This window comes from Plectropomus leopardus, chromosome 18, assembly GCF_026936395.1.
Source record: "Plectropomus leopardus strain MGB_pleo_1.0 chromosome 18, ASM2693639v1, whole genome shotgun sequence".
NCBI classification, from domain to species: Eukaryota; Metazoa; Chordata; class Actinopteri; order Perciformes; family Serranidae; genus Plectropomus; species Plectropomus leopardus.
In genome coordinates this window covers 6,282,501-6,310,486 of record NC_142193.1, presented here as the reverse complement: position 1 = coordinate 6,310,486, position 27,986 = coordinate 6,282,501, and the positions used below count along the sequence as shown (strand labels likewise).

Sequence of the window (27,986 nt, the reverse complement as noted above, 5' to 3'; positions counted from 1 at the left end):
CAGTCCTTCATTATTGTTTGAATAGATAGGCACAGTACTGAACGAAGGTCACCCATAACAGCGACTCAAAGTCTGGGCATTGGTTGTAAGTGACAGTTGATCAAATATCCACATTACAGATAATCTTTCATATACAAATATAATCTAACAGCTCTGAGCTAGAAACAGGGTTATTTAAGGAATAGATTCTAAAATAAAATATTCCCATTAAAATGCTGTTGACGAGAGTCTGAAAATATCCTTCATCTTTTAATAATTACTTCAACCATATTGCAGAGTCCAGTGTTCCAGGTGCATTCTGGGACAGGCTTGGAGGACTATGAATAAACGAGATGACATCAAACTGTCTTAATGAACAATGAACAAATGAGAATTTGTATTGAGGAACAAACATAATATTTTTTTCAAATAAACTTAAGAAAAACTTCTTAAAGCCTCTACAAAATTACTATTGTAAAGGTTTGGTAAAAAAAAAAAAGTAACATTTTCCAGTTCAAGTGAGGAGTGAGGCTCTTGCTTTCCTCCTGTGTGAATCAGGCTAAGAGGCTGCAGCATTAATTAGTAAATAATGCAGAGGAGATGCATTACGTGTGACTTCTATCATGACTGTTATTCTATATGACATCCTCAGGGTTTTCTAACCATATGTCGCAGCACTTGTGTTGTTCTATGTCAGCGCACTGTGGTGGGACACCCGGGGGTGCTGCTCATCGGCAGGATAAATGGATTGATGTTTAGAGAGCTTGAGGGTCCAGATGGAGCCTGGGACTGGGGAGAGAAGCCACAGAGTTTGGTTCTGATTATGAGAGATGTCAACCAAAGACGACCACCTGCACATGTAAACAACGGTTCAAAGTAGACTATTTGTCCTTCTTGTACTTGAGAACACAAAATAGTGTAATATGTTTCTTATAAGGAAGTATTCAGTAGTTTGCTGGCTTATTTAGATCCCCATTAGCTAATGCACATACATAGCTACTCTCTTCTTATTGTCAACAAATCCCATGATGAAACACAAACCAGCAGTGAATGTATAGCAAGTATTGCGCATGTATCAAAGCCTGACATATCTTAGCCCCCTGTGCCAAAGAGCTCCATGTTTTCCATAAACTATGAAAAACACATCAATGAGCCACACTGTTGCAATGGATGACATGTCCCTTCATTCCAAGAACACACACACTGTAGTTTATTTTGACTTGATCTCACATACACCGTCCTGCTGCCACAAATCCTCACTAGAGCATCAAATGTGGATCAGCCACCTCTAAAAATAGTCCCCAACAAATGCACCATTTCCTCCCGTTTATTTAAAAAAATAAACTAAAACATAAAATAAACTACAGTGACTAGCTATTTAAGCCTTTTGAAAAATTACACTTAATGTTGGTGTTTTTGAGGATTCATGTCTTCAGTAGGAACCAATAGCCATTCAGCTGAGGGCCACAGACAGAAAGTCAGAAAGTGCTGACAAAGGGTGTAACATGTTGTTGTTTCTTCTTTTCATTGGATTTGTTGACAGTAAGAAAGATTTAGAGTATCTCTAGCATTAATGTATATTTCACATCATATGCTTTCAAGGATTTAAAGAACTAAATCTTAGCTTGTCACTATTGTGCTGATGGTAAAACTATGAAAGCAAGAGCCAAATCTTAAAAAACAAGACAAGTTTAGTTTCGCTGTGTCTGATAGTACTTTGTTCCATTTAATCTGGACAAACTCCTACGCATGGACGCACATTATATTCAGTGATGGAGGCTGACTGTGTGATGTGATGTTTGTGTAACACATTTACAAAAATTTACACATCCTGACATGCAGACAGCTCTTTGGATGGGCTGCAGTCCCACCGCCTGTGGGGTCCACATGGCCTCCAGTCCAGGGCCAACACACACACACACACCCACACACATTACCACTAGTTCCATCCTCCACCGTCTGCTCTGTCTCCGTGACTGGCTTATGAATGAATTTTATTTGTGTGTGTGTGTGTGTGTGTGTGTGTGTGTGTGTGTGTGTGTGTGTGTGTGTGTTTCACTGTGCTAAAGTTGTGCGTACTGTGGAGGCAGTAGGCGTTCTGTTTATGTGGAGTCATACAGTGCAGTGCAGTTTGCAGTTACCATGAATTACAGGTGTCTGTTCCAGCACAGAGGTGTGTGTGTGTGTGTGTGTGTGTGTGTGTGTGTGTGCGCGCGCATGTGTGGTACTTAATTACTATTGAAAACTTTGTCAGATCAATGAAAGGTTCATCATTTTTTTCTAGCCACAACTTTGGCAGGTTCTGTTTTCACCTTGTGATTCTGTGTGTGTCATTGCAAAAAAAGTTCAACCACAATTGTTCTGATACCAATTATTCGTAGTTATCTCAATATTTAGAATTAAGAATATAAAATACTCCAACACCAAACCTTTTTTAAAATTCCTTTAGAAAATATTTGATCAAAGCTGAAATGTTCAACATCAAATACATCAAGTTCCAAGCAACTTTTTGTATAAAGTCAAATGAAAATTAAAATAAAAGATGAAAAAATAAAAATAGCTCCCTTAGGTTTTACAAAGTAAAAATTCTTCCCATGATGACACTTTCTTTGCACTTATTATACTAAAAATACTATTATAGATTAGGGCTGGGGGATATGGAAAAAAGTCTGACCACAATATTTTTTTTCATCAGTCAATATCATTATAGTATACCATACATCAAATCACTATTTCTGTCAAGCTTAAAGGTTCCCTTTTACTTCTAAGTGAGATATGACGATATCATAAGGTTAATTTTGGTCTAAATATTTTTTTTCTGTCAGACATTGAACATGACAAATATACTGCAGAACAGGCATCACCAACTAGCGGACCTATTCTACTTAAATTCACAGAGGTCCAGTGCTGGTCCTCCCAGCAAAGGTCTGAACCTCATATCTAAAATCAATATCTCGATCAATTAATCATTTTACTGAGATTACGATTCATGAACAATTATTTTATTTTATGACTATTTTGCCCTCATAGTTCACTGACACTGTTTCATTTGACCATGTGTGTTGGAGTGTAATAAACATATTATTTGTTATTATTTATCAAACTTTCCAGCATTATATAAAAATTAAAAGCTCCATCTTAAACAAACTTCAGCTAAATTTAAGCACATTAATAAAGCACATAAATAAAAACTTTTGAGTAGGCCTACTTCTCCTATAGCTGCCAACAGCCTGCCAAAATTCCCAGTTAGAGAAAGGGTGAAAATGGTAATGTGCTTGTGGCCCCAGGCCCCCAACACATCTGCCCCTGGTAATAATAATGAGAGTTCAGCGTAAGCAGCTGGATGAGACAGGGAGCCATGCGTTCTGTTTTTCTTTCTTTCTTTTTTTTTTTTTATAATTCCTTCCAAAGTCAGATCAAAACTGAAAGTCTAAAGAAGTCACTTTCCACTTCTGCAAATTCGGCTGTTTCAGGCACTCCGCTCCGTTTGTCTCTCTCACTGCGCTGCTGTCAGACCATCAACTGTTTGATCCGATATCATTATCACTTTATCGGCCAACTGTATTATACATTAATATTATTGTCTACTTTCATGGAATTAATTTTTTACATCATCAACATCATGACCTTCAGATTTTATTATGACCTCTAAACCTTTTCGTAAGATGTTTCAAAACATGAGGGAAATGGGTCAAGAAGGTTCACAGATGAGCACACAAGTGCTGCTGGAACACAAACACTCATTATATCTCCTGTAGCCAAAAAAACTGATGGTGAACAGGACCTGAGAGGGTGTCGGGTAAGAGCAATGTGTTACGACTTAATGCTGCTCAATGAAATTACATTTCTGTAGCAGAGCTTGTCTTGGCAGCAAGAAACGGCTGATAAACTGCTCGTCACTCTCTTCAAACACGTTATTTCCATGTTTGAAGATGTGCTCTATCCAGGAGTCACAGGCTGCAGTATCTTACAGCAAGGCTTGATACTTCATCTTAACAGCTGTCTGGAGGTCATTTCGGATCTTTTATTTTAACCCTCAGGGTCCGTTTTAATATTGCACACACTGGTATTGCTCAGCAAACAAAATGCACTTTTCAAAGTCAAGCTCTAAAAAATATTATACATTAATATTATTTTCTACTTTCATTGAGGTATTTTTTTAGTACTAATCAGTCTTAATCATAAATATAAAATATTCATTCATTTTCAGACTTTTAACCCTTATAATCCCCAGAAGTGATTGTTGTTGTTTTTAATGGGGCATCACAGGGATTCAGTCTATAATGTCCCCAAAACTAAGGATTTATATATCTTTAAACAACTGTAATAAAATGTGCATGCAGTGTTGTATTGAACAGCAAACAAAGAATTGACTATTTCAGTTGTTAACGCATGGTCAGTGATTTGCTCCATAATATTCCCAAAATAAGAAATGTGTTACATTAAATTGTACACAATCGTAATGTGGTGTATTGCATTTTATAGCATTTAAAAAAATGGACTACATTAGTATAATTCAGAACCTGCATATTTGTCATCTGCGTATTTAATATGTGTGCAACGCTACGTCAATGGACAGTTCAACAAGACCTACAAGATGACAGTGGGAGGTACGGCAGCTCTGTTCTGTAAGAGAATATGACTGTACAGGATAATAATCTTTGTTTAGAGTGTGTGTGTGAGCGTGCATGCTTGTGTGCATGCCTGCATGCGTGTGTGCATACATCTGTCATGGTTGGCATCAGATGACAGTGGAGGCTCCTCTGTGTCCCACTCAGAGGGAGCTTTGTCTGATGTGCATGAAACCAAATCATCTAAGGTGGTGATTTTTCAACAAACAAAAAACATGACCAAAATAATTGATAACAACGCCGAAGTAATGTACGTACATCCCGATATTTATCAGTTGTATTAGTTAAAGTGCAAAATTAGTGTGATGTCTGAGATGGAGAAGTGCTGTATACATCACAAAGTGCGTTACAATAAGAGACGAGAGCAGGACGTAAAATAGAGACCTGTAATATGAAAGTGGCATGGTGCTGAAGTAGATCTCTCATGTAGACAGGTGCTTACCTCACAGAGCTCTAAATGAGAAGAATTTTACATGTGTGGCCTTGGTCTGGATTGCAGCAACACTGTAAAATACTTTTATACAATTCAAGGATGTCTTGCTAAGATACATTCCTTGTAATACAATATATTACAAGGAATTCAATAAATTGCAATACAAGCAATATACAATGGGGTCAGCAAAAAAACAACAGAAAGATCAAGACAAAAAGGCTTTGATAAATAATCAGCATTAAGCTGTAGAAAATAAAATTTTAATCTAATTTTAATAGCATTAAGACAGTCATTTATAAATCCCTGTTAACCCTCAAAACAGTGTCAAAAGAGCAATGTGTTATGCCTAAAAACTTGATGTACACTGAGAACACCACAGGATCCAGAACAGAGCTTGGGGGCACACCACAACTGGTTAGAGTAACAGAAAGAGCGCCCATACAGAGAATAGATATGATATCCTCCCCGCAGGGCAATCATTTACCATCCATGATAAGTGGTGGAAGATCTCATCCTCTGTTTCCTCAATACATGGACATTTTTTTCTCTCATACTTTGTCAGTATGTCACATTTCTATTGCAGTTGTTCAAACGCCACATAATTCCAAAGCCCTAGTAGTCCAAAAAATGTCCTGTTGGAGTGAAAGGTCATCTTTCCACAGAAACTTATCTTTAAAACAAAATGGCATAGCTCCGAAGGGCCATTTTTCTGAGAATAGGCTACACATGTTCGCAAATGAACACATGACTAATGACTAATGACTAATTATTATGCAGACTAAAGTTATAAGATGTCCAAACCATGGTAAAGGCATGACCACTCCATTCTGCTTTCAGTTGGTTGGTTTATGATATTCTTACTCTAATCTCAGTGATCCTGCGTAAACCTACTCAATCCAACCAATGACGTATAACAAGTACTAGCCAATCAGAGGCAGAGTAGGACAGGTAATGCGTCACCATAGTTGAAAGGTCTGACGATGTCACTATTGCAGAATAATTAGCCATGTGCTTGTGTTTGGAGACATAACCCTTTGGAGTATACGAGTCTGTGCAATAAATAGCCTTTCAGGCCAGTGGGACATTTTTCAGATTTCAGATCATTTTTCAATTTTTCAGACAGTTGGGGCTTTGGAATTATGAGCTGATGGAACAATAAGCAGTCCCCTTATTTCTATCTATTAAACACTTTGGTGAAAGAAAACATGCCAAAAAAAACGTACGATTTGATTTTAGTTTGTCTTCAAATGAATGAAAGGACATATTGTACCAGTGCAAATTCTTTCTCCCTGTAATGATTATTGTTGTTTATATTGTTGAGACACAGCAGCAGCATTATTTGCTCCCTCCTCTGCCTCCCAGCTGAGGAATATGTGCTGTATATCTGGACTGTCTTAAATCAAAGACAGTGAATCCCTGGCAGGTCAATTATTGTCTGACCTTGTGAGTTCAAAGTTATACACAGCGTGAATCACAATACAAGTCTGTGCTGACAGCTGACACTTCATGCTCACTGTCACTTCTATAATTTATGAAAATTGGAAAGTAAGCATGCTGTGTTTCACCATACAAATGCATCTGAATGTCCTGTGTGCAGTGTGTTTCTCCAGTGGTGCAAAAAAATCCTGCATGAGTGCATTACAAAAAAATACTCCTTTCATTGTGTTGTATTATTGGATTAATGTGCCTTTATATATCAAAGCAGCATTTTAATGTTTCAAATGGTCAAATATACCCAACTCTAAATAATTTATACATTACTGGGTGGTTTAATCAGCAAAGAGATTCAAAAATATGACACACACATCCCGTAGTGGGTGCTGGATCCAAGATAGACCAAAATGTGAAAAGATAGAAGCCTGCACACCGGGGAGCTCCCTTTAAAGGATTTTATTTTGTGAAATAAGTGACTTATTTCGCAGAATAAAATCCTTTAAGGGGAGCTCCCCAGTGTTTAGACTTCTATCTTTTCACATTTTGGTTTACTCAACAATACATCTTGTTCCAAAACATGATTTTACATTTTATATGTATGTTTTGCATGAAAAAGACTGTAATTTCTCATTTAAAAAGGGCTTTGAAGAGAGTTTAACCTCAGTTACATCACACATGGGCTCCGGCAGGCAGGTAAAGGTGCATGAGGTTATTATAGGGCAGTCACGGCACAATGCTTTCTATCAGGACCACAGTTAAGGCATTATTAGACGGAGATGAGTGTGTGTGTGTGTGTGTGTGTGTGTGTGTGTGTGTGTGTGTGTGTAAAGGAGGGGACAGACATGAGAGAATCAACTTGACAAGGGGAATTTTCCGCTTCAGGTGTCGCCTACTTGTTTATCAAAGTGTCCATAATCAAAATGCCTCCACAAGAAAATGGAGCTGCCATCGTTTCTGACTCCTAATCACACTAACCAGCACGTCTGTTCCCAACAATTTAGTCTCAGAAGAGTCACATTTTTGTCCTCCAGATCTCTTGTGACAGATCTGTCGTCCCACGGAAAGACAGACTGTGACCCAATGTCACCAGGTCCCCTGTAAATGTCAACGGAGCCGTCAAGGGCGGCTCTCGATGGGAAACACAGAACGTACATAATGGTTGTCCCCTTTTTTTTCCTTTTAGCTAACATTTCACATGAAAAGAGAATCCTCCCAGAGGCTTCACCCCTGATTGTCCTGTGAATGGCGTCTTGTCACATTGTGTTTTCAGCATTTAAAAGCAGGCCTGTCACTTCAAGAAAAGCTTGGGGGAAAAAATCAGTTATTAATATTTTTTAGCCACCAAAGCTTTTAAACCTGCTCATAAAACGAAATCACTGTGGCAGCTGTGACAACTGAACAGCTATCTGGCTCCTCAAAATCCAAACATTTAAAATTGACTGTGAATGTGACAAAGATTGCATCAACTTTCTTTATGTGAGAGTGTACAAAGAGGATGGACAACTTATTGCAAACCTGGTGACAGAAATACCAAACTGAGGGGAGACTGTTTTCATCCAAAGTATTTTGGATAAAGAAATACCTTTTCCCTGCACTGTTAAAATGAAGAATTTGACATAACACCCTTTTTAATTCGATTTTAGATGGTATGGTGCCAGACCTACAGTAGACCACATATTGATTTCTTTATTCATATATGTAATTTCTATATTGTCCACATTTGTCACACTGTTTTTAAATGTATTTTAAAATATATATATAAAAATGCTTACGAAAATGTGCATCACATACAGGCCTGTCATGCACGTGGCCGAGAGAAGACCACCTACCAGTGGGAACATTTATTGGTCCAGTGTGGCACAGTGAATTGTTGTAGTAGAAGGATTTCTATCACTTATGCCACAGCCCTTTTTTTGCTGTGCTCTCTGGTCATATAGCAACCATTTCAAAAGTATTTCTACAGCATGGATAGCCTAGTTTTATGATATGAAAAATAATTAAAAAAAACAAACAAAAAACTTCTTGAAGTCATGCGAGTTGTGTAACGTAACAGAAACAGGCTACTTATTTGAAATCAAAGCATTATCTTTTTTCTCGACCTAACCTTGCAGATTTGTTGCTTACACCAAAAGTGGTTGCCAAAACCCATGTTTCCTGTGAGCACAAAAGTTTATTTTGACATTGTATTATGTCACCGACCCACCATCCCAGAGCTTCCCAAACTGACTCTAGAGATGTACTACAGATTTGTACAGAACTTAAGAGATATTTTTGAAATGTCGATGAAACATAATTGAGATGACTGTGTTTCCACTGAGTGATAAAGCGACTTCTCCTCTTGTGATAACCTTTCAAGAAGCATGGCGATGGATGTCAAAAGGATTAGCAGGTTTATTTCTATTGCAGCCAATGCACTAGCCTTTCCAATCAAAGGTGATGTGTGGTAGACGTGTTATGTGAGCGATAATTAAAAGGCGAGCCCCTCATACGAGAGAGCAGCCACATATGAGGGATTTCTGGGAGCTGAAAGCCCACCATTTCACAGAGGAATTGTGTTCAAAACTTCTGGATAATTAAGAATCCAGAAGTTCAACTTTTGAAGAGTTATACAATGCAATAACACCTCTTGTAGCTAATGATGTACATCATGTGACCTATAACAGCAAAACAGTGTTTCCATTGCAGTTTTGTGAAATATGGCTTTTTCGAACTGCCTGAAATATCACCTCACGCAAGCAGAAAAACTTTTTTTGTGACAAATGGGAGTTTTTTTTTTAATTTGATGTTTCCATTAGGCATATTTTATATTTGCAATTTTAATTAGCGCAATTTGAGGGTTAATGCATCAGGCCACTCACTAAGCTGCTGTATCTAAAGAGTTCGGGGTGACAACGAGTTCAAAGATCAGCCCAGGCTAAATTATCATTCCAGTCCAGCCCTGATCACATTTATTTCCTGGTTACAGTCCTTTATTTAGGACATTACGTGTTTTATTTTGTACTTTAGAGCTGCTGGCAAGCACAGTAAAACCTTTGCAAATGGTCCAAAATGCGACAGCACGTCTGGTCTTCAACCAGCCAAAAACAGCTCACTCCGCTTTTCATTACTCTCCACCTGTTCCCTGTTTCTGCTCACATCAATTTCAAGTCTGAGTTCCCGCTAGCACAGCAGCACCCGCCTACCTGAGCTCCCTCACTCAGGTTTATGAGCTTCCTCCTGCAGCATAGAGGCACATGTGTCAGGTGGAGCGTTAGTGTTGAGGAGATTATTCCCAAAGGATCTTTGGCTCAGAATAAATGTAAAGGTTTCTGTGCATAATGGATCATTTTGCATTTTGAGTGATGAGTATTATAAACCTCACTTTTTCCTCTGTGAATATAAATTCATTGACTGATCTGATCCACATACTGCACCACATCTATAACACTCTTTGTTGCATCACTCAGTGTCTCCATGAGTCATCACATCTCAGCTGACTATGAGCCAGCTCTTTTACCTAGTTTAACATGAAAGTTAGCAATTAGCTGGTCTGAGCTGCTGAAACACCTCCTGCTGTTTGTGACTCGCATCCAAAAGTCTGTAGAGTCTCCAAACAAATTAACAAGACACTCCCCGACTCCAGCTGTTTCCTGCTTTGTTTCCAAACATATCCCTCTGTTGGTGTGTGCTGAGCCGCAGCGACCTCACCAACATACACACACACACACACACACACATACAGAGTTGGCTAAGGAGCCCAGGGCATCTGGGACTTGGATTAGAAGCCATGACAGGGAGATGGAGGGGGGATTACTTTGCCTGCCTCGTTTCAGCTTTCCTGCCTTAGTTTGTTTGCATGACTGAGAAAGAGGAAGAAGAAAGAAAAAAAAAAGATTTAGAGAGGCTGAGTGCGTCGGCCTGAACGTCTGCTTCACTGTTGGAAAATAACAAAAGAGAAAAACCATTCTAAAGCTGAGAAACAGCTTTTCAATTCAAACAGTTTCAAACAAGAGAATAATGTAGATGATTTGTCAGTGAAACAGCACCAACTTTGCGAGCAGTGACACCACAGAAAGTGTGGGGGATTGTTTGTAGAAGAGAGGAAGCAGAGGAAATGTGTGAGAGAGCCTATATCAATGTAAACTCTAATGCTTTCTCAGTTATTGATAGTCAGCTTGACAGTGTTTTGTTCTGAAAAACCCCAAATTAAGTAACATCTAATACCAAATACCTACCACACCGACAATATATTGTGTCTGATGAAAAGGTAAACGCAGTGGTGATATGCACCTAAGTACATTAACTGTAATATTTAAAGGTCCAGTGTGTAGGATTATGGGGTAGCCTATTTTGGGCAGGAATGGTATATAATATTCATAACTATGTTTTCACTACAAACTATTGCACTATAAAGTCTGATTCTGCTGCTGTTCTTGTATATAATACATTACCTCATATGCAAACCTCCTGCGTTTTGCATCCTCCACATTGCACCATATTGCACACACGTGAATATATATATATATATATATAGGTGTGTGTGTGTGTGTGTGTGTGTGTGTGAGTGTGTAAGTATGTGTGTGTATGTGTGTGTGTGTGTGAGTGTGTAAGTATGTATGTGTATGTGTGTGTGTGTGTGTGTGTGTGTGTGTGTGTGTGTGTGTGTATGTGTGTGTATATATAGGCTCTCTTCCTCTTTCTTTCTTTTCTATTACTGCTCCCTGGCCTTTATATTTAAGTAACAATTGCTGATTAGTGGCTGTAGGATCTTCACTGAGTGCTTATCTTTTTTCTGGAGCACAAGTTTCTTGTGTTTTAGTTGAAGAGAGAGAGAGAGAGAGAATTTATGTCTTACATTAATGTATATATTTTTTATTCTTTATTTTCTCGTTGTACTTCTACCATGGACATGAAGAGAAACTTATTTTCAATTCCTGTATGTCTAACATACATGGCAGAAATGACAATAAAGCTGACTTTGACTTTATTAGTTTATGATCACCTAGAAATAAGAATCATCGTGTTTTCATCCAAATTAGCCATTACATACATCTACATACCGAGCAGGTCCTCTTCCGCAAAGTCTGCCGTGTTATTACAGTGGCCCAAAAAGGACAAACCAAACACTAGCTCTTATTTTCATCGATTACTGGCTTTGAACGTAACTTGAGGGTCTATAGTGCCACAAACTAGCGCCACTGATCATGAGCACACTGATTGGCACACACAGTTGTCAGACAAGATGTCAAATCCTCTTTATATATTATCAAATAACTAATTAAAACCAAACCTAACAGAAAAATAAAATGCTTGAACACACATCTGCGCAACATACACTCCTTTATATGACAGAAAAATATTTTGGGAAATATTTATTTGACATATACTACACAGAGTCTTTAGTTTGGCCCGTGTCCCATCTGCTGATGTGAAGGATGCTGAGTTTATGACCTATTATTGCCAGCAGCCATCAGTAGGCGAATGAGATGTTTTGGCTTCTTTTTTGGGGTGTGGTCATGTCATTCATCTTTATTATATAATTTATGGGTTGAACAGTAACTAACTAACAATCTAATGCTTGTCAGTTATGGACAGCATTCAGACAAATACAGTTAGTAATCACATTAAAAAGTCTGCAAAATGTGTGCAAACACTGTTTAATCTACTATTCTCATGTAATAGATGTGATAGATGTCAAAAGATACATTTACAAACTTGTTATTAGAAAGTGATCAAATCTCCAGTTAAGAAATGCTTTTTTGTTTTTGACTCATCACATAAATCTCATATCATGTCTCTTGCTTCATTAGGTTTAATAAAGCCTGTCGCTATTACAGCGTTTCACTGTTTAGCCAATCAGCAGAAATTGTGTTTCCTTATGGCAAACATAAATGTTAATATTTGTAAATTCTTCATTATCCAAACTGAATTCCTTTAGGATGCTCCCACTCTCTTCAGAATAATTCGTTGAATATTGACAGAAAGAGTTTGAAGCTGTTTAAACGGGGCTGAAAACATTTAATTACTTTCCAGTGTGGCAGATAAATATTTTGCTATCTGCAGGGCGTGAGGATGTCTCTAGTTTTATCAACCCTGATCAGAGAAGTCGTTGCCCTTTAATAACCATCAGCATCCCAGTACTCGTTATTAATATTATTATTATTCAGCAGAGCAGCTTTAAGGCAACAGATGCCAAAACAAACTGGCTGAGGAGCTTATAGCATGTTGACAGTGAAAGCAGCATGCCTGGAGGACCAATGTGCCTCATTCTTATGTGATAAATAGAAACACGCAGGGAAATGAATAGAACATGATCCTTGTATCTTCCAAAAGTGGTGCTTCATATGAAATCTGTATTTGTTAAAGTAATATGTCCACACAACTATCCATCTGTATCATTAGTTTATGTTCCAAACAGTCACATTTTATCCTAAATTTGGCTAAATATTTAGTTTTCTCTCTGTATCTCAATGCACAGCCCTCTTGAGCTCATAAACAGGCATCTGCGCACAGAGTCTGACTTTCAGGTGCAGTTCCACAAGTAAGAAAACGTTTAAAATCATAATGATGTAAACGGAAGAAGAACTCAGACCCTTTACTCAAGTAGAAATATTACAGTCTAAATATACTCCATTAAAGTCCTTAAAACACATGTAAGTACAGAATTGCTAGAAGGAAAGTATTATTAAGATACACAAAAGCAACCAGTGTTCCCATGTTGCACAATGGCTCCTTTATTATAGAATATTATGTTATCCTGTTTTTATCACTTTCAGATATACGTAAGAGCATTTTACTGTTGTAATTTGTGAATTTCGTTTTGAGATAGCCAATTTTAGATACTTTGTATACTACTGGATAGATCAGCAGTATATGAGTGCAGCATATCACATGTTGTTTTAATGTTTTAATGAATTTAAGTTATTGCATACTATTGGTACATAGCCTGTGTAGCTTTGATGTAGTTTTATTTTATTTTGTGTTTGTTATGTTTTTTGTTCATTATTTAACGGGTATTGTTTTTGTTTTGTTTGGGAATTTGTTGTTGTTGTTGTTGTTGTTGTTGTTGTTGTTGTTTTTGCTTTTTATCTCTTGTCTTTTTCTGTTGTGAGCTGCTGTAACAGTAAAATTTCTTAGCCATATATAGGGTTTATATATATATATATATATGTATATAAATAACCCTATGTATGGCTGACATATCATTATCAAATTGTCTCTGTAACTCCCAGTATAGAGATATCAGTCAGGACCAAAAGAGCAAGTGCTATGGTAGATAATCATTTGTCTAAGAATATGGTAAATAACCTGCAAGGATACATTTCACTTTTACATAACAACCACAATAAATGTTGTACATGTTGCATCGAGAAGCCAGTGGAACAACTGCCAGCCCAGAAATGATATCACCGGGCATAAACCTCATTGATAGATTTACCTTAACTAGTCACATCAAACCTTTTTTTTTTTATCTTGATACTGAGGTTGCTCTGTGATTATTTTATGTGTTCAATGTGCATATTTTATTGCGTCTTTTGGTGAGCATCAGTAGGCATGGAAGTGCAGCGAAACAATTTGAAAAATGCTGTCAGAACCTCATCTACATCCGTGATGGAGTGAATTCAGACAATAAAGAGAACTGTAGATGTGCACCTGATGAATAATGAAATCAGAGCAGGATATTGATGTCTGTGCAGAGCTGAGGAGACTTCAGTAACATCATGAAGTCACAGCAGATTGAGAGATGGTTGACAGAAGTGAGGATGTGTTAAATATTTATTCATGTGGCAACTTTAATGCAGTTAAGAAAAGTTTTATAGGAACACAAACGTATTATGGATAGTTACAAAAGGAAATTAGGGGAGGAAAAGAAAGCTGGCCATATAAGAAACAAAGAAAAAGTTCAACATAAAACTGTGTTTAGTAAGAATTCCGATTGAGATTCTCCATGACCAAACTCCTGGAGTGATGAATGGACAGTGCGTGGAAACAGAGAGGTACATTTCATCCTCAGTGAGACTCCCTCTGACTGCAGTGAATGCAAACGAAGCCAACTCCTCCTGCCTTTGATGCTGTACAGCTGCTGCTTCTCAAGTTGCAGTAAATGACATCAGAGAACCCTGGAAAAGCAGAAAGTCCAGAGAAGACTTTTTGGATTTCAGTGGAACTAACCTTAGAAAAGGTTAGAGAGAAAACAATTGCTTGCATACAAATGATCAGAGCAGTTGGGGTGTATAACTTAACTTAAACTTTTTAGCCATGCCAGCGATGTGAGCATAGCAGCATCAGTATGTCTCAAAACCTATTAGATGTCCAGAAATAATTTAGCATGCCAAGAAGCTAATACGCTAAATGCTGGTTACTGTCACAAATGTAAAGGAATAGTGAAAATGAAAGCAAATGGACAAATGAAAGCATATCATTACAAACTTGACTTGAGTCCAAACAAAAAATGCCAGAAAATGCTATAAAAACTTCTAAAAAAAAGAACTTTCTCAAAAGTGTTGTGTAGCAATATCCAAGTCTTCTATCTGTTTGCAGGCTCTTGGAAATCCAAACACAACTATTTTCAATAAACGACTGCTAAACAAAGCATTTCCAATGAATTATGTACAACGTGCATTGTCTTGTGGTGAATTATTCCCTTAAAGTTGTCAGTTATTACTGTCTATGACAGTAATGTTGGAATTAAAACAATATTAGACAGGAAGTCCAAATTCAAATTCAACCAAATTCATGCAGTTAAGAACCACAGAGCCAGAACCGACCACCCACATGATGTGGTATCAAGATCAAACCAAAGGTTCCCCAGCAGAAAACAGCATTGCAACGTGATCATCAGTAATAAAAAACAAAAAGAAAATTACTCACAAAAAAAGTTCTGAAACACAAATAATACATGTATGGTTTTTTAAAATTTTAAACATATAATTATAATGATTATACAAATTTTTCCGGACATTTTTCCATAGTTGTTTGATATTTTTATAATAACTGTCACCCCTTTTTTCAACTAATTTTCAATGAATTCTCAGGTCATTTTCTTTGTCACCTTTAACTAATTTCTTGTAATTTGTCAGACATACCTTGCCAAGTTGGAGACTACATTTTTCTCCGATGTTTTCAAAGAATTCAAACCAGTTTACTCAGCTTTCAAAGGGTTACATAGCTTGTGAAAGACATCTAAAGATAGCACAAGAAATCTGATGTCCAACCAGGTTTTTAGAGGGTTCATGTTTAAGGCCGATCGGTGTATGTTAGGCATGATTTCCACCTGCGTTACCATGTCTGAAAAAATCATCTATAAAATTGCTTTGTATTGGTATCTATATTGAGCCAGAACTGGGGCTTACTGAGTCTTTTTCCGCCTCTTTCTAATTTGACATGTGCACTCCAACAGTTGAATGGATAAGCAGAACTCAGATGAAAGCAGAATATCAGGGATATCTGGTTTCTTAACCTCACTTCACCCATTTCGGTTACATATGGGAAAGCAGAGATGTCACTTTAAGTCAGCATGGAGATATTGTTGGACGGCTGCTCTGCAAACAGTTTGCAAAGCATCTTCCAACTCGCCCAGATTAAGATCTTAGAATTAAAGGAGGGGCGGCTCGTCACATCTATCCCCTGGGAGCACTGCAGATTTACACTCTGATTTAAATGTGGTCCAAACACAAGCCAAGAGCTGCAGCATGCTCTCCCTCTCAAACTGTAGGAATCACACAGGATGAGGGAACGACGGGAAATATATCAAGATGTCCATGAGACATCCGGGGAAAACACCATGAAGAGACAGAAACATGAGACAAAGTGGCAACTCCCCATTTCCCTCCAAGTGCTGACTGTAATTTATTCATGTAAGATGCTGCTCAAATTGAATCTTTCAGAAACTCAGACTACATTAGAAAAAGAGATGTCTGTGCAGACTATTACATCCCACTTCACACCGAGGACTACGCATGCCGCAGCTGACAAATTGACCTCCAGTGCAATATTCCCCTGCTGAAGTTCATGAGAGCATACTCTCATTTCTCACCTGGTGTTTTTTCTGTTAAGTCATACCAAAAGCTGTCGAGAATATTTTCGCCATCAAGATTTATCTGATAAAAGTCAGTTTACTTTGTCGGCAAAGGGTTCTTTTCTTGATTACAGAAAATGCAAACTGCTTCATGAGGACACGTAACAAGGAGAAAAGTTGCAATCTTTGCGTTTCCAGCCAACAGGTAAGACTGAAAGTATGCTGTGTTTTACTGGAGTCGTGCAAATACTGTATTCATCATCAGCTCAGCTTCGGACAAGAACTTCCTGCATCTGAAGATGTATGAATAAATGAACACGAAGATGTTTTAAAACTTTGAGCTGTAGAAACATGTAGTCCTTCTGTGTCTGGATCAAATACTGGTCAAATACTTGTCAGGATATTTCCAGTAATATTGGTGATGTTCTATATTTATTCATGTGAAAAATTCAATGAAAAGACCTTCATCCTCTTCCTCACATACATCTTCCACTCTGCTTCTTTTATATTTGGTGCTAAACTTGAAAGAGTTGGGAATAATACATCATTGCACAGCACACTTTGCACACACAACTTAAGTAACACAGTAACTGCACAAGGTGAAAATGGACCCATATGCAGAAAACCAGGAAACATTTGGTGGTTATAATGTTAAAAAATTATAGCTTAACACAAAAGTTCAAGGGGAAAGGCAGCAAGTCCAATCAAAAGTATCAGAGAATTCACAGGTTAAAAGGATGGGGAAAGTAAAAGGGTAAATATTTCGGATCCGGATCAAGTTCCAGAGTTCAGGGACATGAAAGTAACACTAACAATGACTGTGGTTACATGCACACAACATTTCCACTATTATTCCAAATATGACAATATTCTTGAGTTGGGGTTTTGCAGTTTGCAACACATTTGTATGTTTACGGTCAGCTCTTTGCATCGTCATGGATGAAGTGCACACAAACCAACTTCAGTTTGTAAAGCTGTGGGGAACTTACCTATCACCTGGGGCACTTACCTGATTAAATAAAGGTTAATATGAGAGATGCATGCCCAAAAGAAAAGCCCATTCTAGGGTTACCATAATTATGTGCCCCCAGCCAGCAAGCAGAATCTTAAGAAGCGATGTGTGGTAATCACAGCTCAGTGTATTGCTTTTAATTCACACACATCATTATGTCATTATGGTGAAGATTTACCTTACAAGAAGTAAAAGTTTGCTTTTTCACATGGTTTCCAGGAGAAACTCCCATGTTTTATAACTCATCCACCATCCCAACCTCCAACCTTACCAGATACTAGTTCCTTATTCCTGTCAGTGCATTGTCACACTATCGCAGCCTTCCCAAATACGTGGATTACACACAAATTACCGATTTATGATGATGTAGGATATGTACAAATTTTAGTACATTATTTTTCCTCGGCAAGCATACAAACTGTGCATGAGAACAGCCTGTGGATACGTAGTGCCTAGTATGCATTTTCAGACGTACATGGTATTCATGGGATTTATTTACAAATGATAGCACTGCATTTTTGCATGCTAAGCAGTAGTCTTGTTTCACTTTTCATTCAGCAAGGCTACAAGTTCCCACCTGCTTACAGTTGTTGTACTGAGCTAAGCTAAACATATGGGACACTATCTCTGAACTGGACACACTGATAAAACTGATTTCCATCTGTCCACTGACTCCAGGGAGGACGGCTAACAATGTCCTCTTCTAGCAGCTGATTCAAGGTGAGACTAATAGTGTTGAGTTAAGACTTGTGACTTAATTAAGAGATGTGCAGCTTCTTGGACAGAGGTGACACCTCCCATTGACCACCAGATCAAGAGAAAAATCAATAGTTGTAAAATCAATAGCCAAATCTGATTGGTAGAGCCGTATGATATACAGTGACATATGACGATGACGGGTCAGAGGTCAAAGGTATTAACTGTGTCACAGAAACCAAGGAGACAAGAAGGACAATATGTTTTTTTGGTGGATTAAAATAAGTAGAAAATAAGTTTATTCAGCTTCAGAAAATCTTTTCTCAGCAGGACGATCAGAGACACCAGACATGAAAGTTTCAAAAAGCAAAGTGGTTCTTTTCCAGTCATATCACCGCCACTGCAGCGTGTCACTGACACCAGAAAGCATGAAATTCGTTATTGATCTGAGTTCCCCTTTGACACAGAAATGTGAGGAGGACAGTCGGAGAGCTGCGGACGGTGAATCCACTCATGAACTGGTCGAGTGAGGCAAACCAATAACACTGTGTGACAATGAATTATGGCGTGAAAGTGAGTCCTGGCTTTTGAGTCTTTTTCTTCCCACCACCTGCCTTCATGTTGTATTCATCACATGATTTACTGTACAGTCAGTTCATCAATGAAGCCAGAGAATCTGGGGCTCATGGTTTAGTTTCAGAGCCATCACACAGACATCAATAAAAATCATCTCAGCATTTAGTTTGAGAACAATGAAATTCATAACGTCATGACTGTCTTTGACTTTTGATCTGCTCAAATTAAATGTGCTCATTTCTTTTTGAATTAACTGAATAAAATGATATTGCTGCAGTATTTGTAGAGCTGTGTGTAAGGAGAAACATGATGTGGCTGCTGGGATGACAGTTAATACTGAACCAGTGGAATAAAATGCATAATTCCAATTCACGTTCCAATTTATTTAATACAATTATTAATTAATTACATCAGCAAGTTTATATACTGTCAGTCAAATATAAATGTATATACATATTTGATGTATTTTTTTATTATTTGTTTTGAATTTTTATATTTGTGTATTTATGCAGCCGCAATTTGATTTCCAGTAATATTTAAAATTGCAATAATCAACATTTTTATATCTGTACTTACTACTGCCACTACATAGGTCAGTGGTGGAAGAAGTACTGGAAGATATGAAAGTGGAAGATATTTTATGTAAGTGAAAACAAGAAATTCATCGGAAAAAAATACTATACAAAATACTAAAAGTTCCTTACTAATAATTCTATCAAAGTAGAAGTATGGCAGTAGTTATCAAGATTAACATAAAGTTGAAAGCAAAAGTACTAAAGGTAGTGTAATGTTTAATTTTATCTTATTAATGTGTAAGCACTATTTTAATGTTTTATATGTCGGATAGTTGTAATTATAACAAGTTTAACAATGTTTTGTATTTTATGAACTTGTTTTTTTATTCTGCATTCTGCATTTTATTCTTCATGCTTCTTTAACTGCAGGGTAACTTGTAATCAGTGGAGGAATGTATCTCAATACATTTATGCAAGTATTGCTCTGAAATACAACTTTGAGGTATTTGTACTGAGTATTTCCAATTTACAAAATCTGCCACCGTAACCCAAAAGGGGCAAACCAAACTCTGGCTCTGGATATGAAGCATTTTCGTATATATATTCTATATTCTCCTAAATGCCTTGAGCAAGAGAGAAATTTCAGTTCTGTAGCCTCACCACTGGATGTCCCTAAATCCTTTACACTGGACCTTTAAGTACAAATTCTAGGTACCTATAAGTATTTCCACATAATTCTACTTTATGCTTTTACTATATCTCAGAGGGAAAAATTGTACTTTAACTCCACTATATCAATATTAGTTACTTCTCAGATTCAGACTTCACCATTATCAGCTGCATTATTAAAGTAATGAGCACACACTGTCATGATTTTAGGTTTTTGTGTTATTGTATGGACATTGTTTGGGGTTTTGTGTTTGTGTTAAATGTTTTGTGTTTGCCATGTTTGGTACTCATGTTCTGTTTCCTGTTTTATTTTGTATTTATCATTCCTCATGTGTTGTGTCTGATTTTACTTCTTGTCTTTGTGTGTTTTCCCTCCCTTATGTTTCCCTGAATAGTTTCACCTGTCTCATCAGTCTAGTTTGCCCTCCCTTGATAGTCTTCCCTGCACACCTGCTCTGTTTTAGTCTCGTTTGTTAACCCTTGTGTCCCCTACCACACCTTCATTTGTAAGCAAATCCTTGTGTTTCCCTTCTATTCTTTGTGTCCACCTACCCAGCTATGTCTCGTTGTCTTGATTAGTGCTCTCTGTATATGAGACATGGACAAATTTGTTGGTAACCTTACAGCTCATTGAAACAATGTTTTATTCCTCCTGAAAACTGATCAAGTTAAAAGCAATTGTCTCATGTATACCTGTGTTCCTTTGGTATGTCATAGAGTCAAGTATGTAAATAAATGTCTCTTTTTATTAAAATGGAATAAAAATAAAAAAAAATAGGAATGAACAATAATGGATGCCAATTATTTTGTCAGTGTCAAGTTATTTCAGAGAAAACTGTGGGTTCTTCTATTTTCATGGAAGGGTACCAACAAATTTGTCCACGTCTGTTTGTGTGTTCCTCTTTGTTCCTTATCAGTTCGTCTGTTAGTCCTGTTGTGTTCCTGTCCTGTTTACCTCCCTGTGATCCTCCATGTTTGCTCCTGCCTTCACCTGAGTTCTTCAGTGTTTTGTTAGTTTCAGTCTAATTTTTTGTTCCTTTTTTGTGCTTTGTGGTTTGGATTCCTGTTTGTTTTTTTGGACTTCATCATCAGCAGTAACAACTTTTCAACCTGTTTGCTTTTTGTGTTCTGCATTTGGGTCCTCCTTTACCTTTGTGACAATAGATATTGTAATGCAATGTATGTATATGATTTGAAAGTGAGCCTTTCTGCCCTACACTGTTAGTAATTAACAAGATGTCAGATAAATGTAGCTGAAAAACGCAGTATTTACCTCTGAAATGTAGTGGAATAGCAGTATTAAGTCAAATCAAAATGCAATTAAATCATGATTACAAAGTGCTTGAGCCGCTTAGGTTATTTGTGTTAAGTTAGGCTATCTGCTCAGCCTTGTCTTGTTATTGATTTTAATGTAATAATTAATAATTTTTGTCGACTACATTTTCCTGCATGTGAACTGCTTGTGTGGCTGCTCTCTCTGACCTGAACTCCTGTTCACGTTCACCATTTTGGCTCCTGTGCTACCTCGCTGTGACTCAGAATTGAGAGCAACGCCAGATTACACACAGTGTGTTACAGTATATAGGATTTACTGATATTTCTCTCAGTGGCTCTGATGTAATACAAATTGGGTCACAGCTCAGAGACCCAGATACAGTAGAGTTTGGATAATAAAGAGTTTTTGGTTGGCAGTATATTTAAAAATAAAGTGTCTGGCAGATTATATTTAATGCCCACGATCTTTATGCTTTACAATTCTTAGGCCTTCTTTTTTTTGCCTCTTCTAACAAAATGGTTTTCTCAGGATAAAAAGCCCCGCTAAACCCTGTGTTGTCACTGGGTCAAGCAGCACTTTATCATAAGAGGAACACTAACTAGAGAATAGCAGCTTATAAATAAAACTTCTAAGAAATGCTCCCAAACTTTGACTTAAGAGACAAAACATTTTGAGTAAAAGAAAATAGAGCCGGGAAGTTTTGTATAAAGAAGCTTAAAGTAATTTTCAGCATATTGTCACTGTGAATCTTCAGAGCTAAAATAAAACCTCAATCATGTCTCTCCAAAATGCACTTTTTCACACACTGAATCAGCCAATAACAGGTGGGGTTTTGTCATTACAGCACCGTGTCCGTCATCACAACTTCATGCACACCTTATAATGCAAACTTATCTCAGAGCCCATCAGCTGTTGGCCTAAAGATGTTAAAGCCTCTGGGGGGCAAGGGCTAAAATTCAGGCTGATCCAGGGCCCATTCAGTGTTTGCGCTATTTTGCTATGGTTTCCACTTTGAATGACATTTCCCCTCGAAATTATGTGAAATTATGTGAAAGGGGTTTCAAGGATTGTTTTCTCTCATTTATTGGGTGTGTCAGAGGTGTTCCTCAATCAGCAGCAGTATGTAAACGAGTAGATCTCTGCTTGTTGTAAGTATATTTGTTATTTATATTCAACAGACACTTTTGCAATATACCAGTAAAGCCCCTTATGCAGTGCACCTGCATAATACGATAAGGTGTTCAATGCACCCATGTTTCTGTTTAAATAAATGTTTTGCTATGCTTTTTCAGGATTGAATGCAGCCCTGGTGCAGCCAGAGGATATCCAGCTTCCTCCTCCATGCACTGATCATTTCACTTCATTTCAGTAAACAGATATCTGAATAAGAATGAGGATACATTTTAACTTATCATTAGACAACAGCTGATATGTATTAGTAGTATGTAGGTGTACTAGTGAATTGTGGTATATGTTGTGTTGTGATGTGTTCCGATGAAAAATAAGTGAACCTCTGTGTCAGGATGCAGCACCTTATGATATTTAGAGCACTTAAATGATATGTGGTGAATAGCTGGAAGAAATGCCCTGTTGATGTTTTTTGTGTGTGTTTTTTCATTTTGTTTTTTTTTTCTTTGTTGGTGTTCTTGTCATTCGTGGTGGTTTTTTGTAGTTGTCTTTATATTTATCTGACAATTGCTGTATAACACAATAAATTTCTGAAGGAACCTCTATCTATCTATCTGTCTGTCTGTCCATCCATCTATCTATCTATCTATCCATCTATCTATCTATCTATCTATCTATCTGTCTGTCCTTTAATAACACCGTGGGTCTATGTAAAAGCCCAACTAAGGACAAGAGTCTCTGAAACAGTAACTGAAATAACAGATGAATGCAATAAGTGAGTTTATTTGGAGCTCATACAATGCAGCAGTAAACCCGAACCAACAAGCATGTTTGTCCAGAAAGCATTCAGAACAAACAGAGTAAGTGCTTTCTAAACAGCTCAGCTGTGCTACACGATAGATGTCACTCAGCATGTGTTGTCGTACTCGCCAGGCACTTTTGCAGCAGTAAAAGGAAATCTTTCAAATCAAATCCCCGAATATGTTTGTTGAGTTTTAGCTTTGTTTTTTATGAGGAAAACTGTAAACTGTGTAGCTTTCTTACAACTTTTTATATGATGTGTATTTTATACCTTTTCACAGTTATGGTCCATACTATATGTAAGTGACATATTTTATTTACTTTACATTTTATGTTCTTTTTTTTGTATTTCAATTTTCTATTTTTGTGTTTTAGATTAAGAGTGCCTTGGCACAATAATTTTATAGAACTTGGTGAACTTAAAGGGGGATCAGCTTCAGTACTGTGAGATAAGACAAACAGAGACATAAGACTGCCTAAGAAGAAGCAAACACCAGCATAGCAGAAGCTCATTTTTTGCTGTTTAGGAAATAGTGGCCTTCTTTTTCATCACCCTCCTCCCGGTCGGTCTGGGGGCGGGGGCTGGAGCTGGGCCTGGGGCCGGGCCAGCATTGCTGCTGTCGACACGGCCAGCCTTGACCTCATCGATGAATGTTTCTATGGCGGAGAACTTCTCTGTCAGGTCGCCCAGGTGAGCTTTGAGGGCGTTGAACTCCTTGTAGAGGTCGTCTAAAGCCTCAGACAGCGGCTGGATCCTGGACAGGAACACAGACAGCAGTTAGTTCATCTGGTTTTAGGTTTAATGGTATTCTCCTTTCTTCCTTTCATTACAGCAGTCTGGTTCAGTCCCAGAGCCTCTTAAATTTTATTCACCCAAACAGTCTTCATCTCAGGGGAAATGATTGCATAGACCTATATTTTGTGTGGGTTCACCAATACACATTTTAGATTCTTTTTGAATTTTACTTCCTTTCAAACCACATAAATCAGATGGCTCTGAAAGTAAAATATTTCAGTGGTAATTAAATTTCAACTTGGACTTTTTAGTACTTATTAAATACCACAATTGTAGAAGATATACTGTATGAAGAGTCAGTATGAGGAGGAGAAATGTGAAGAAGAGACGTGGTGAAGAGGACAGCTGAGTCAATTTCACTAACTTTTGTCACATTTGACAGAGCACACGTCTCTCTCTCTCTTCTGTGTGTTTTGAATGAGCAGAATATTCCACTCGGGTGAAATAAAACAGTTGAGAGTCCCCACAGGAATGTCGTTTATCCCTCAGGCTGAGAATAAAGTCAGGAGTTGTTTGGGTCCGCTCTGTGGCCGATGCCGTCATAAGAAACTGCAGCTCAAACTGCAATTTAAAAGTCAAAATAGAAACGTGCTGTTATTCAGTGTGAAAGAAAGATCAGCTACAGTTTTCCACAAGGAAGTCTGGTGTTTCCTGCCTCTCGCCACAGTTTAGAGGACCAGACGTCATTATGGTCCGGTAGTTACATAAACAGTAATGGAGTAGCCATGTTTATGGGATATTCTCTGCCATATTTTCTTCTCATTTGGCCTCTGGATGCAGCTTGTCATATAATCTCTTTTTCACTTTGTTCCCTTCTTTCTGCATTTCTGTTTTTGTACTTTTCAGTAAATAAAGTTTGCTAAAATAATTTTTAAATTATAAGTCTGTGATGAGTTACAATGCTGTAACAGAAAAAATATTGCATCAGTGAATTATTTCAGAGTATATATTATATTTAAACAGCTTTCCTGAGGTGCAGTTGGTTTCTAATAAAAATGCACCAAAAGTTGTCTGACCGATTGTAACGTATACTGACACAGACGGAGCCTTCTGTCCAATCTATGCTTTTATTATGTCCATAATTGTGCATGTTTCCTGAAAGCTTATGGATACATTTGAAACAGAGCAGTACAACTGAAGATTGTTGGGGTGGTGTGGCATAGTTCAAGCGATATACGACTGTGAGAGACGACAGAGAAATTTAAAACATGGTGGCAACAAAGTACAGATTAAAACAAGACTCATGAGAAAAATTAACATTTCAACAAACATCAGTGTAATAAGAACTACCTAAAATGACACAAAAAAAAAACATATTTGCTAAAAAATGTATTTGACGTGTACTTTGAGTTTTTAGTTTGGCCCATGCCCCTTTATGACCTAAACTGCAGCGAGCCACCAGGGGGCGATCCAGATGTTTAGGCTTCACTTTTGCTGTCATTCGTCTTCATTAAACAGTCCATGGGTCAAGCCAAAAGCATGTTGCAAACTTTACTCAAACTGAACTTTTGAACAGCAGAGAGACAGAAGCAGCCAAAACCAAAATTACAGCTGTGAGCCGCATGCCAAGCAGGCCATATACAGTACATACTGTTCCATCACAGAGGATAAAAAAGGAAATCACAATCTACAGTCCCATGACAGCTGATAAAGACCATCTGCAGATAAAGATTATATTTCCCTGAAAGCTCCAAAACAGCTTCTAAATGGATCTTGTGATGAGATGATTTTATCAGCTGCTGTTTCCAAGATCATAAATTGCTTGTATGTTGACCTGGTGTATTTTATTAATCCAAAAATGTACAACTCAACCCTCCCATTGTTAACTTCTCCTCCTCTCTGTCCTTCCATACCTGGCGTAGTCGGGAAGGAGAGACTGGTGGTCATTCTGCAAAAGTCCTCTCATCTGGCTCATGATGTCGAACCTCCAGTTGTCCAGAATCTGAGTCAAGTTGGCCACGCCGCGCATGTTCACCCTTTCAGCTGGGACAAGAAATCACAAATAATACACAGATCTGGTTATGCAGAGTAAGACACACATAGTAAGTCCCTAAAGTCAGACCCCATAGGTGACTTATGTTTCCTGCTTCCTGCTCAGCTCTGTCTTTCTACATCTGCCTTAAGAGAGCAACAAAGCCTGGAATCAACACATTTACACACAGCTTTGCTTTCACCTCAAGCTCTGACATCATCATAATGAGCCCTGAACTTGACCTTTGACCTGGGTTAAACAGAGATTAATCTGGGTGCTCACAGCCATCCCTGTAGTTCCACTCATTGTCAGTCGTGGGCTTCGATGCTGGGCGTCTGGACCTCTGGGCCAGAACTGTTACCGTGGCAACGGCCAGTAACAGCAGCAGTACGCTCAGTTTGGGGGCCATTATCAGACCAGAACCTGGGGAGAAAAAAAGTGGACAGGGTAATGAGACAGCACACTAATGTCAGAACACAAAAACACACTCACAAATTCATCCAGCATTATTTAAAGCTGCAATAATCACTACTTTTATGTTTGCAGTGGATCAAATGACCAGTGTAAAAATGTTAATTGTTATAACTTGTTTAACGGTTTGGAACTCCTTTTTTTTCTTTTTTTAGTCTTTAGCCTGTTACATTGCTTTTACTTACACAATATCTGGAACAAATCACTGAAAATATTATGAATTCAAAGCTTGACACATTTCTCTTTTTTTGTTACAATTTATTAAATTAAATGTAAGATTATCCACTCATATTTTTCACAGCACTGCAATTTAACTAAAGTATAATTATTATTCTCCAGTTTTATCTTTTAAATCCAGTTTTAGTTTATTTTTATTACAACTTTTATTTTTATTTTTTATAAACTATTTTACATGTCACTTTTCATCTGAAGTCATTTATATGTCTCTATATGTCTTATTGTGGCGACCCCTGCTGTTGTCCGACAGCAGTGTCTGCGTGCTCGAACGCATTTTTATGTTATGTCACTGCAAGATGTCTGTTGGGGCCTCCTGCTAACACCTGTGCCGAGTAGCACTTTTACTTAGGCTACATCTTGCCTAAACTATGCTATCTGAACATTGATTATTTTACTAAACCATTGATGAATTTCAGAAGTAATTGCCACCGTTTGTTTAATGAAGATTGAGCCCATAGCCAGCACTGTAGCAATTCAATTACATCATGCTTTCCATCTTCATTAAAGTCAAATGACTCAGAGGCAGGATGAGTCTATTTGTTTAGTTATTTGCACTTATCAATGATTAAATCATGTATCAAAGCTCCTTTTTTGGGGCTCTACTCTGTGCATGCGGCATGCACGCTGTCTTCTGAGCTCTGTATGCCAGTCTTTATTCTAGTCTATAAATATTGCTCTGTACAGCCTGACTCAGCATGCTGCAGGTATTACACTATTCCTTAGCACTGTGTTAAACCTTGTATGGCTTTGCCTCCGCTGTGGCTATCAATCCTGATAAAGCGGAGAAAAAAGGAAATCTAACTTTTCGGAGAACAAACTTCTAAGTCTTCCAGGCGTGTCAGAGGGTGGAACAGGAGAAGAAGCCCCAAGGCTAAACTCTCAGCTCCTGCAGTCAGCTCACATTAAGGGATGAGTCCGAGCAGCAGTCAGAGAGCTGATATACCAAACTGAAGTGACAGAGAGACTTGGAAAACTGAGAGGAGAGCTGCAGAGACATGCCGAGTGCAAACTACCTCAGCAAGTTCATGTTTATGCCAGTTATACACACACACACACACACACCTTCAATAATACACAGAGGTTTTACTAGACCATCCAACTTGCCATCTAGGACACGTGTTAAAATAAATGTCATATAATATTGACCTGTCAGCTCAAGCAGGAAACTGATGGTGGCAAGACATTTAGATTTAAAATTTCACATTTCTTCTTTATTGTCAAACAGTAATTCTCTTTAGGATTGAAGAGTGTGTTTAGAGGGTGTAGCTTATAGTGTTTTCACCAATGTCACAGTCCATACAAACTTTTCAAACCTCTCCTGCAGCATCACACAATTCTTTTCTGTTCATCCATATGATTACTT

At 37.8% G+C, this 27,986-nt stretch overlaps 1 protein-coding gene across 2 annotated transcripts in view; it reads right to left on the bottom strand.

The window, feature by feature from the left end:
• Positions 1-23,109: 23,109 nt before the first annotated feature.
• LOC121957071 (uncharacterized) overlaps positions 23,110-27,986 on the bottom strand; it is a 7,204-nt gene continuing 2,327 nt past the window's right edge. For both annotated transcript variants that reach the window (XM_042505580.2, XM_042505579.2), the window contains exons 2-4: positions 26,198-26,338; positions 25,797-25,926; positions 23,110-23,902 (exon numbers count right to left, since the gene is read on the bottom strand). In XM_042505580.2, coding sequence (XP_042361514.1) covers positions 23,671-23,902; positions 25,797-25,926; positions 26,198-26,324 — 489 coding nt within the window. In that variant the 5' untranslated portion in view covers positions 26,325-26,338 and the 3' untranslated portion in view covers positions 23,110-23,670. The remainder of the gene's footprint in view (positions 23,903-25,796; positions 25,927-26,197; positions 26,339-27,986) is intronic.